The sequence below is a fragment of the Porites lutea genome, chromosome 1, assembly GCF_958299795.1.
Source record: "Porites lutea chromosome 1, jaPorLute2.1, whole genome shotgun sequence".
NCBI lineage: Eukaryota > Metazoa > Cnidaria > Anthozoa > Scleractinia > Poritidae > Porites > Porites lutea.
This window is the reverse complement of record NC_133201.1, coordinates 45,404,042-45,416,775: the sequence shown is the minus strand read 5'-3', so window position 1 is coordinate 45,416,775 and position 12,734 is coordinate 45,404,042. Positions and strand designations below refer to the sequence as shown.

Here is a 12,734-nt window from a genome sequence, read left to right as displayed (position 1 = left end):
GTGATAGGCTCCATGATTTTTACAGGTTTGGCTTGCTTTTGTTCAAAGCATATGGCAAGACCAAATATGCTTACGTAATCTTGCTTTACTTGGCCAAAATTAAGGCGATATTGTCAGAATCAGATGCACATGATCTTAAATGGAACAGAACATTTAACAAACATGGCTTGCCAGGAATGAACATTCCACTGGACTTGCGAACCGAGCAGTACAATCGTGATGTAAAGGGAATGTGGAAGGCACTTGGTGCCAATATCAATGAAGATTCAGCAGCAAGAGTAGCTAACACTGTTGAGCCAATGGAAAACATTTATGATTCAATAAGGATTGACTGTGGACTCCCAGAAATCCGAGGTTACAGGTCTGGAGGAAATCCTGAAGTTGCTGTACACCAATTGATCTGCGATTTAATGCAAATTTCTGCATTCAAACATAATCCAGGCAGGGGAGGGCACCCATCCTTTCCTGAATTCTCATCTAATTTATTGCAGAATCTTGATTACCGTGATCTACACACATGGATGAATGGGCTTATTAAGACGTGGGAGCCTATCTACGAATTAAATAGAGTTTAATTGAATTCAAATTGAATCCCAGCTAAACTCGACATACCACAAGAAGTGATGATTTCTTTTACCTGTACGGTATGAATTTATTTACCAAGTGGGTTTATAAATCAAGTACCATTAGCCTTCTATAATTAGTGTAGTTTTACTTATTCATTTAAACATACTTTACATGTTTTTTCATTTAAACAGTGACTTTTTAAAATAACATGAAAAATAGCCATAAAATTTGTGCAGGGTATTTTGAATGGCAGTTTAATTGACAAGAAATGTGTTATTTCCCATGCATGAGGTTAAGACAACTGGTTGTTGATCTATGTTTTTGTTGCGAATTTTTTCTTTTTTTATGGGTCAAGAGGAAGTCAAGGTCAATAAAAATGCCACCAGCCAGCCATCACCAAAAAAAACATTGTACAGGTTTTAGATACAAGGACTAAAGGAACTGTATCTTGTGAGACCAATAGGAAATCCCAAACAGGCAGGCACATCTAAACTAGCCAGGTTGGGTGACTAATAGGAATACACAATTGTCTTCTTGCCAACCTCTGCAGCCATATAATAATAACAAAAAATAATGTACAGTAGTAAACTGCCTCTTATAAAGGATCAACTATTTGACTTTTAGTGGGGGGGTATGGGTGATGTGGATTCCTCTGGTGAAAGATTATTTTCTGACATGTACAACAGTGTAAGATTTGTTTTTCAGCATTACAAGCAATGAAAGATATTTTTCAGTGTAAGAATTTCCTTGTGTATTTCATTGCAAACAGTTTTTGGCCTCAAAATCTGTCTACCCAATTTTTTTTTAATCACCCATACCCATCTTTGCAAGGGGTTTTAGGAGGGCTTGAATACCAGGCTCCAGATGTTTGAAAGGTGGATAATGGTATCCACTGGATAACACTCAATCCAGTGAATAGTGCAATTAAGTTTCCTTAACACTCATCTGCTGGGTTGTGGTTTATCCGGTGGATAGCGCTATTCTACGTTTGAACAACTGAGGCCAAGGAGCTTATAACCGCATTAGAAGCAGCCACAGTTTTCAGTTCGAAGATAAATACTTCAATATATAAATATTGCAAATATTAATAAACTGTCATTTCTTCAAGTAACAGTCATGAAAGTTACACTTGTCACTTTCTTACTGGATACTAAATATGAGAATTTTGCAAACAAAAGGGAAGGGAATGAAACATTGATCCAAGACCACTTTTACAGGGTAAACAACAAGTTGTCCTTGTCCTTCCGATTGGAGATGTTAATACATTTAGTATAACAAGTGTCTACATTAACTCAGGTGTAGATTCAGTCTAACAAAGCATCTGGATCTGGTAAATGATCTTCAAAATCAGTATAATCACACAAAAGCAATTCTTCCAGTCCAGTAATGAACTCTTCACAGAAACTGTTTGTTGGATCAGTTAAGCTTGACTCATCAATGTCATTGAATATTTCATTTAAGATTTCCAGAATTTTAAGAGCATGTTTTTTTGAAAAAACAGGCACAGTGGTAGTTATGTCCTCGAGAGTAAACAATTTGTGACAGTTTGCCACACAGTCAGAAACTAGCTCCTTTGAAAAGCCATGGCAATACCCAAATGCACTGCAGGAATGACTCTCCTGCAACTCACAGAGAGCAGCATTCAAAGTACTCCTCTCCTCATCACTTACATTTCTGCATTTGGTCTGTACTATTGTGGATAAAGCTGATTTCCTCTCAAATGGCTTGACTGATTCGGTGCAACCATTTGAACCACCACAAACACAGGAAACTGCACAAAAGTTACAGCAGTCATGATATGGAGACAAACTTGCAATCTTTGGATCAAATGTCTTGTAGCTTGCTATACGGTAGCAACCACTTGTTTTCAAAAAGTCACGCACATCTTCCTCACAGTGTGCCAACTGCTGACCATAAAAATATAATACGATGTCTGAAGACAGGCCATCTCTTCCAGCCCTACCTGCTTCTTGATGAAAATCAAGAAGGCTTCTCGCAGGACCATACATTACAACATAACGAACATCAGGAAAATTTACTCCCATACTCAGGGCTGTAGTAGCAATGGCAATACGCTTTAGTCCATTGTTTTTAAATGAATTCAATAACCTGTCTTTGTACTCTTTATGAGAAAGTGACTGAAATATGGCAATCAAACAATTTTTGGGCTGCCGTGATGAGCTTGGATGGAAAGCTTTTTCTCCAAGTGACATCATCAGGTAGTTGAAAACACTCGCAATGGAGTACATGGTGTCACAGAACACAATGATTTTGGGAGTTTCCTTGCCATTTGTCTTTATCATTTCAACAATCCAATCCAGTTGCTTTAGCATATCAAGTCTTCCAACTTTGTTGATGGATAGTCGCAGATTGCATCTGTTTGGGCTGACAAACAATTTGACAGGATCCTTCATGGCAAGCTCTTTGATAACTGTCTTCTCAGTTTCCTTATCTGCAGTCCCAGTGAGAGCCAGCAAGGGAATTCCTACAATAAAACAGAATAATAATTAATATATTACAATACTAACTACAGGACAAAGGACTGAAGTCTTGTGGCGAGTTCGAGAAGCTTAAGGTTTACAGGGTACATATGAAATTGGTCAAATTTTCAAGTAGGTTTTCTGTTGCAATAATTTATTTCATCATTTAAATAAGCAATTGGTTGTTGTACATGAAATGATCGCACGAATAAGTCTACAACTTTCTTACACTTAAATCATTGCCCTTATGAAGCCCTTAAGTGTAGCAGGTTTTCATTTATATGTTACACTGTATTATTCTTTTTCTGTTTTGGCCGCATGCATGTGAATGAATACCATTACACAAGGACAAACTTTAAACATCTGATACCAGAATTTAAAAATACGACCGATCGAGGGTAAAATTATAAAGCAGGTTCATAAAATACCGGCTAACATGATGATGAGGTTGTGTAGGTTTTCATAATAGTTTTCTTGCATATCTGCTGTATTGTTTCTGATTGTTTGACGTAGTGTAAAAGATGCGAACGACACCATGTAACTTAAATTATTTTCTTACCGTCTTTGCACATTGACCGAAGAATAGCTAACTTTCCATACGCTCCACGGAACACTTGAACAGGTTTCGCACCTTTGCTTTGCTTTCTAGCCAAAAAATGAAAGGATTGACAAAATATAAGCTTATGAGAGACCACGAACTATATTGCAAACAAACATGAGACTCACAAGGACGCCGACGTAAACAAGAATCTCACCTTTTTCCTGTCCAAGCTTCAACTGTGTGCGATTCGTCGACCACAATCGCCGACACGGCTCGATGTAGAGCACTGTTTTCTTTTAAAGCGGCAAGGAATGCCTTTTCTAACACCGTCTCAGCGGAGCAGTAGAGAAATTGAGGTGGACTCTCTCGAACCACATTCAGTGCTTCCGTCGTAAGTTCCATTGCCGTGCAGTTCAGCGACAACATTTCGGATATCTGGTCGTCTATAATACTTTTCAAAGGGGCAATGACAATGACACACGTTTTCGATGAAGAGATTTGTTCTTTGGCAAGAGCGAAGACAGTATAGATCATGCTCTTGCCAAAACCTGTTGGCAAAATTGCCATGACGTCTCTCCCGTTAAGAAGATTGTTAATGGCCGTTTCCTGCTCTGGCTTCAAGACAACTGCACCATTTTCCCGACGAATATTCAAGAGCGACAACGCTCTAGTTAATGCTTCTGCCGACGCGTCTGCCATATTTTGATTTTGTTTCGACGCGAAGATTTGTTCAGTCTCTCGAAACTCTCCCAAAGGAATTTACCAAACTATTTGATTGACGGGCGAGCATTCTGAACCAATCGGAACGATCCGTACGCTGGCATACGGACCGACTCAAAAAAGCCCCCCATCCGTGCAGGCGGTTTTTCAGTTGCTCCCGCCCCAATCTCCTCGCGGTTTTTCTGCCCTCGCCCGCCTTTATTACTTAGCAACCAAAACCGCCATGCTACGCAGGCTACAGACGATCTTAACTTGAGTTAGGTCGACCCAAATTAGAGTTTGGTTCAAGCTAAGAGAAATTGGCAACAATTCTTACCCAAAATGTTTTTGGGGGTGAGCATGGCGTTTTACAGACAATTTAGAAGTGGCGAATGAGAAAACAAACCTTGCCCTTGAGAAATTCCGGAAGAGTGAGACGATCAAAGAGATGCTGGGATTGAACTTTCAACCCATTACCCTTGCACACTCGCATGAAGAACTTTCCCATTCGTTTCCTACAAATAAAAATATAAATAAAATATCCATCACCGCAAATATTTAACAGAAAAAAATCGAAAGAGTTGTTTTTGTTTACAAACCTTCTGTCAACTCCCATTGCACCACAGTAAGTGAGAAACGCTGCAGCAGCGATACAATTGGACAGCAGTATCTCTGTTGAGGTATACTCGTCAACGTATGCTTTCCACTCTTGTTCCATGTGTTTCAGACTGTGAAAGGTGAAGACAACAAATAAGATCAATGAACATTTCGTACTAAGATGGACGTTACAAATTGGAAAGATGATAATGTACCATTTATATTTCTCTAACACTTTATTTTCGGCGACCTAAACCTGTCCATCCTTCGAGACTACATTTTTATGGCCCTGCAACCTATAGCTCATAGAAGAAAGAAAACGTTTTTTTCTCCCCAGATATACAATTGTAGAAACCCACCGAAGCCCCTAAAAAACATTTTGAAATGCTTCAAAGACTCTATCAGTTCATATCTCCAACTGTTGGCATGCAGGAGGACGGACACTTCATTTTCTGCACTCTACTCCCGCAGTAACCAAGTTTTAACTGAAGACATGCAATTGTTAGGTCTTGTTAGAGACAGGGTCAGTGTTTTCTCGAATTACAGTATGGGACTATTCTTGGGAATCCATTTCAGCCCAACTTCCTTTCTGCACAACCCAGTAACTGATAGCTATGTAATTAAAGTGGTACTGTCACCAACGCAAACCCACAGTGCAATCTGACACAACACCTACCCAGCAGGGCTGTCCCTAAGATGTTAAGTTGCTGGGTGTATGCAATACGTATGTGGAAAATTGAACAGCTAGAAAAAATTCCTTTGGTTCTATTTTCTTCTTCCTTCCTGGGAAAGAAAGTGGGGATCATTCGCATAGTGGCCGGGGGAAAATACAGTCGACTCTCTCTTACCGGACACCTCTATAAGACGGACACCTCTGTAAAACGGACACTTGGAGTTGGTCCCTGCCTTTCTTTACTCCCTTTATTTGACTCTCTATAAGACGGACACCTCTCCAAGACGGACACTTACTGCCGGTCCCAAAGGTGTCCGTCTTAGAGAGAGTTGACTGTACTTGCCTCTTGTGCAGGCTCTGTGGCACAATCCGATCATAGCTAATTACCACCCACATACCTCTTAAGTAAGGCTGTGGCAGCCTTAAGTCTCTCACTACATGACTGTACGTCATTCTGCAGGTTATGTTTCACTACCACTGCTTTATCGTACTCCTCCTGAAGCTTCCGAACAGCTGCTTGAATCTCCGGTAAATCGGCCTCCGTTAATTCAGCTTCTGGTTCTGGCGTAGGTGGCTTGAATAAATAACAAAGGGAAATTATCCTTTCTGTAAACCCATCATATTTTCTTAAAGATACCTAAAACCCATCAGGTTGATTGCGCGAAGATTGGTTTGTTGTCTGTGACCAATACGTCCCCGAGCCGAAAGGCTGGACAAAACAAAAGCAAATTCCATAGGAGGTAATCAAAAGAAAACTTAAAGGATCTCTACATGCTATGATCGGTCGCAACAAGTAGGCTAGGACTGATTTTTTCAATAGCACATAAACATCGAGAAATAATCTGACTGATTTTCATGCATCTGTCAGAACGCAACAGACTTAAGAAATGGACCGACTTTAGGTCGATCCTCTTATCAGTGAAACTCTTTGCGTCAACAGATAAACGCAGATAAACCTAGGAGATACATTGCAGTTCTAATGGCATGGCAGATCGGTTGGCCTGTGAATAAATGACCTTTAAAGTTCCACGTACCATCAGGTTACATCTTCACAATCCCTTTGGTATGATTTGTAAAGGGAGGGGAATACGAAGTCTTTTGAAATGACGTAGCTATTTTTTTTGTTTTGTTTTGTTTTATCTCAGGTAATTTTTCTTTTTCCTTCCATTCAACTTCATTAGCAAACATTAACATACCCCAAAGACAACAATGGCCTGAGATAGAAAATAAACTATAACAAATAAATCAATTTCATCGAAAGGAAAGCCAAAAAAAATTCAGGCTCTCCGGAATTCGAACCCTGACAGCGCTCTTAGCAATTGAGCTAGTAAGCAAACAGAGAGCTGGTCATTAAACTGGTTCGTAATAAAAATGAGGATGAAATGATGAATACAGCTGTTTCAAGAAAGGTTGTCGGAAAAAGCGAAAACGACAATCCCGAAAGGTATTGTGGGTGATTTTGAGTTCACTGTTTTTCAAAGAAATTTCAAAGAATTGCACGAGAAGCCATGCACCTATGTTTGCGAGTGCCAAAGGAAAGCAACATAAGTAGATTCGACAGCTACATATATTACCTTTCGGGATTGTCGAGTGCACAGTTTTTCCGACAACCTTTCTCGAAATAGCTATATGTGAATCGCATATTTTCGAATCGCGGGATGAAGAAACAAATGCAAAGCAGATCACCGCTTTCGTTTGATCTTACCTTTTCCTTTTCCTGGTTCTTAGCGGTCCGATCAATTTCAGCCTGTTTCTCATCTTCTTCCTGTTCCCTCAGAAGATCTTGTAAATAATCAGAGGCTTTCCTGTAAGGTTTATACAACCGTGTGTACTCCACAATGGCCACTGTGTACTCCACCAGCACTGCGGCGTCCTCAGACGAGTACTTGGCGGCGGCGATTGTGATTCCTTGCATTTTTCGTTCTGTTGGGGACATGGAGCGAAGGATTTTAGCTAAGTTTCATTTCTTTTCAGTTGCAAGAACTATATGCCTGTCCACGATCACTGGCTTAAAACCCTTCTATAAGGAATGCTACGCCGAATATCAAATTCTGGTGATCTTGCTGCGGTGCTATCAGTTACCAGCGACATTGCACGACCATTTTACAAGGCCCCGCTTGAGTTTGGAGAACATCAATGGAATGAGAACCGTTAACAACTGCGTCGCTTAGTGGAGGTGGGTGCCCGTGATATCCAGGGGCTTTCACCTTTGGCACAGCTAGCCCCTAGACAGAGTTACGCCCCAATGGCTGGCAAACCCGCGCCCTCCAGCCATGAGCCCCCACGCCAATGGAACCAGGCACCTGTCACTGATTTATCAGTAGAAGAATAAAGAAGGGGGGAGGGATGGAGGTAAAAGAATGATGCAAAGGATAAACGAACAGAGTGGCCGTCAGGAAAAGGCTGGACTGAGCACATGGAGGTGATGCAAGCAAGGCTGACCGCGCTTGAGCCAAACGACTAACCGATGACCCCGTCCGCAGTCCTTGTTGTTAACTGTGTTAAATAAATATTTTACATGTATTTAACTTCATTTAAAATTGTTTCGCATGTCTGGCACAACATTTCAATGCCAAAGAGCCAAAACGGAGGTTAAAAACATCAGCCGCCTAAGAGGAGGTACGACTTGCAAATCGCTTTTCAATGAAAAAAAATTCGCTTTTTTTCCAAAAGAGCCCCTTTCACTTCGGGTGAAGTAACACAAAGAAGACCACGGCAGATTTTGATCTTTTTTGCAGAGCTGCACACTACAGTAGATCTTTGGGCAATTTTCGACTAAAAGTTGTCCAATGTCCAACAAAATCGTAACTGCAGTCGGAAAACAACAACCGGTCAGATCAAACACCATAAAAGAGACATTTTGCAGCTAAAGATCTGCTCAGTACACAGACTTATGGTTACTCATGGTTAGAGGAGACTGGTTATGAATGGCAGCAAACATCAAAGATATAAACAACAGTACTGCACTTTATGTTGGAAGCTCCCTGACCGTGCACAATCCTTTGCTTTGTTCACAAAAAGTGACGGAATAAATTAATGCAACGTTTATATTGGTCAATAAGATCAAAAAGATAGGAATGCCGTCAGGTCCGCAAAATATGTAACAAAGGAGTCTACTAACTATGACATACTTCAAGAATTTAATAGTCAATACAATGCATGGCCGACAACCTTTGGACCTCTCCGACTAAAAAGGTGACCTTATCGCACGAATGTCCTTTCAAAGAGGAACAAAATATTCGCAGTCCTGCTTTTGGCAAAAATAACAAATGAAAACTGTACCTGTGGGAACAGATGATCGTCCAGGAGGCGTTTGGTAAGTACTGGCACTAGCGCCTGGAGCAGCAAATCCCAGGTCACTGTCATTTACATCTCCGCCATTAGAGGCAGCTAAAAAGGACTGGACCCCTTTAAGAATGTCGTCAGGCAAGCCTTCTTTCCAAGGCACGTGGTGTAAAGAGTCTACGAACTTCTGTGAGTCGTTCATGACTTGTTGGATAGCTTTCCATGTTGGGCGATCGACTTTGCCTTCAGCATTGACGCCTAAATAAGAGAGTAACATTCTATAACCAACTGACCCATTTATCTCTTTTTTTTGACACATGTCCTTTGAGGAAGACTACTGAAAACTTAAAATCGAAAGATCTATGATAATACATGAACCTTTACCAAGAATGTCAACGATGACGTACAAAAATTGAAACAATAACATTGGCACTAGAGAACAGGAGTTCTTTCAAAACACGTCTCCACTCATGTCCAGAAATGCACATAACCCAGAACCCCAGTCCTTTTTACAAACAACTTGGGTACATAATACATAATACAAACGATGTTTAATTTCCATACGACTTCAAGTTTGACAGAGTTCCTTGTGTTTTGGTATGGGTTAGGGCTGAGCGAAACTGCGTGATTGATCGAAAAGAGCACGAATTTGCCTCGACTAGTAATGCTACCTGCGAGTCGGCAGCTGAGTCGGTCTTTATAACTGTAATTGAAATAATTTTAAAGAAATTATTTTTTGTTGTTTGGTAAAAAAAAAAATCAAAATTCCACTTCTACAAATCCATCAGTGAGCATGTTCGCAGGTTAGACAAACCACATCAGACAGTAGTTTTAAAGAAATTACTGTAAAACAAGTAAACCAGGTCTTACCCAGAAGAGGAGTCTGAGGTGATCCCTTATGATGTGCATAATTGGTACCTCTTCTCTTATGAGTTGCAGAGCTGGTGCGAGATGCCTCATCAGATCCTGTTCCCAAGGAAGAGCTCTGCTCTCCCTTGCGCTCGTGTCTGGTGGGTGGAGGGTGGCTGGATCCGGCTCCTCCGATCCCGGCAGCAAACTCTGGTCTCCCTAGTAGCACCATTACCATGACCATCACCATGCCTGCCATTGGAGGGGGGCTCTGAAAGGCTCTAAGACGCTCACACAAGGAGCGATCTACCCTGTGCATCCAATGATATACCTGTGTAAAACAAACAAAGGAAAAACTATATGGTACTTTTCATGTTGGTTGTACCTGAATGGATATCCTACCTGTCACCTGTAATAGTGGAGATTTCGCGCGCGCGAAAGCAGCGGAGAAATATTGGTTCTGACAAAATCGTCCATACGTCCGTCTGTACGTCAACCCTGTCATGTTAGCGGATGTGAAATGGCACATTTACTTGCTTGGAGTCCCAGGTAGCATACAATCGGTGTTAAACTTGATAATTGGACATCCACGTTATGGTCAATTGACAGCTGCCAAAAAGTACCCGCTGACCTGTGTCACATGACTGTACCACGGGCTCAGGTGTACAACTTGTTGAGATGACTTGTTTTATAAAGTTCTTTGCTAACCAGTTATTAATATTCACTTGATCGCAGGCTCAGGTTCATATTGCAATTGGAATTCAGTGGAATTCTTGCTTATGACAAAAGTTGAATTACTGCAGACCTTCGCTTTTGGCCTTGGCTAAATATGTATATTAATGTTACACACAATTTTTGCAATATAATACTAGAACTTTGACGAAAAGTTGTGGTGGTCGGAAATATGGACGACGGAATTTTGCACATTGGATATTTGAACAAGGATTAAACCAACCTGCTCTTCACATTTCTTAAGAGCTTTCTTGGAATCCTCCAAGGCTCCCTCAGCTAGCTTAATCTCCTCAATAACCTTCAATCGACGACTTTTCAGGTTCGAGTTCTTTAGCTTTTCAAATTCTTCATCCAACTCGTCTGCTTCATCATCCTATTCAAACAAAGCAAGCGAATCAGCCTTTCACCCCTTCATTTAAAAGAACAAGTAATATGCAAGGGTATACCATTCAATTTCCAGTTTTAGGGCACATTTCTTCATTCTTTTTTTCTCACTCGCGAAATTTAGGCCTGGTCTCAAGTGTTTGCCATATCACAGGTTTAAGAAAGAATGGAAGCCCTGTCTTCTAACCAACCAAATCTGACCTTGCTTATATGTTCTATCACTGATATTATTTGAGATTTTACTCCTCTCTTTACTGCTGCCAATTATTTCAACATGACGGTGTTCAACAAGAAAGCTCTTGCTACTTTGGACACTGTACACAAATGAACTTAATGTCTTTTAGTTAATTATTATTTATCAGCTACTTTATTTTCCTACCTACGTACTCTTATGTAAGTATCTTATATAGTGTGAATAAAGAATTGAATTGAATTGAATTGAATTGAATATCTTCCGGAGGCGGACATCAAGTCGGCGTGGACATCAAGTCGGCGTGGTCATCAAGTCGGCGTGGACATCAAGTCGGCGTGGTCATCAAGTCGACGTGGACATCAAGTCGGCGTGGTCATCAAGTCGGCGTGGTCATCAAGTCGGCGTGGACATCAAGTCGGCGTGGACATCAAGTCGGCGTGGTCATCAAGTCGCCTTGGACATCAAGTCGGCGTGGTCATCAAGTCGGCGTGGTCATCATGTCGGCGTGGTCATCAAGTCGGCGTGGTCATCAAGTCGGACGACTCGCCATCTGGCGATCCTTGGCTCGATTCTCGTTCTGGTCCCTTGCTGGATTTGTTCTTGGTCGTCCCGATTTCAAATCCTCAAGAACGCTTGTAAATAGCCGACTGGTTGCCTCCTGCCAGGTTTGGGTTTTTAATCCTGGTACGTTCTGTTTGGATTATTTGTTTCTACTTATTTGACTGGAATGCCTGTAAACTAGCTGAATAAGCTAAGTGCACTTTCCAGTTTAGTTAAACCTTTAAAACCTTTAAAGATTACTCTTTGTCTCCCACCCATCCATAGGTTTCTCAGAGTAGGCTCACGGGAGTGCAATCAAAAATAAGTGGCTTGTATAATACGCCATCAAGTGATTAAGTGATTTTTTATCCAATTTTAAAGCATGTACATTATATGGTGCTTCTTACGTTTTTTGCACGAAAAAAATATGAGCAAAGGTGCGTCTATCTAACCCAATGATAAGCCATTTCGCTTCGAATTTTCTATCCACAGAAAAAACATGGTTAAAAATGTTAAACCTTTCAACCCCAATATTAACATAGAAATTCTCCCGACTGATCTCCATACATTTCCTTTGAGAATAAGTCGAGAGAATTTGATTTATCGACTCTCGTAACCTTTCCTCTTGGTGATAACCTGATATTGTTGGGAGAAAACTGCTGCTGTTGATCACTCCTGGGACTCAGAGGGTTAAAAGTTAATAAAAATAGTAACCTGCAACAAAGCAGTGTCCTCCTCGTCAATTTCGCTGTCTATAAGTGCTACAAAAGCACTAAGAGTGGCACTCCCGATACCCAGTTTAGCTTTAAGTTTCTCTAGCACTGTTGCCTTTGCAGTGAGAGCCTCCAGCAGCTCATCTGACTTGACCGTAGCTGCAGAAAGCTGCTGTTTGGTCTGTGAAATCAATTCCTTGATCAGAACTGCATCTTCTCGTGTTTGCTCAAGGGTTGAAAGAGCTCGACTAAATAAAACAAAAAAGGTCATATTTTACAAGGTTGCTTACTGAGACTTTACTGATTTTACCCAAACCAAACCATTATTTTTTTTTTCTATTGTGAGCTGAACCAATTGGTTAAATCAGCAGGAAAAGATAAAACTGTTTCGTTTTATTTTGTTTTGTTTGCGTATGTTCTTATCGCAACTGCAATAAGGCCTGGTTCAGACGCCGTACTTTTCATGTGCCGAACCTAACTG

The 12,734-nt window shown here is 40.8% G+C and overlaps 1 protein-coding gene across 1 annotated transcript in view; it reads right to left on the bottom strand.

Moving 5' to 3' along the window:
• Nucleotides 1-12,734, bottom strand: part of LOC140952572 (dynein axonemal heavy chain 8-like) — a 94,974-nt gene that overhangs the window by 24,300 nt on the left and 57,940 nt on the right. Inside the window, exons 64-71 of the mRNA XM_073402002.1 lie at nucleotides 12,255-12,501; nucleotides 10,647-10,796; nucleotides 9,713-10,022; nucleotides 8,840-9,100; nucleotides 7,263-7,480; nucleotides 5,956-6,131; nucleotides 4,887-5,015; nucleotides 4,694-4,802 (exon numbers count right to left, since the gene is read on the bottom strand). Coding sequence (XP_073258103.1) covers nucleotides 4,694-4,802; nucleotides 4,887-5,015; nucleotides 5,956-6,131; nucleotides 7,263-7,480; nucleotides 8,840-9,100; nucleotides 9,713-10,022; nucleotides 10,647-10,796; nucleotides 12,255-12,501 — 1,600 coding nt within the window. The remainder of the gene's footprint in view (nucleotides 1-4,693; nucleotides 4,803-4,886; nucleotides 5,016-5,955; nucleotides 6,132-7,262; nucleotides 7,481-8,839; nucleotides 9,101-9,712; nucleotides 10,023-10,646; nucleotides 10,797-12,254; nucleotides 12,502-12,734) is intronic.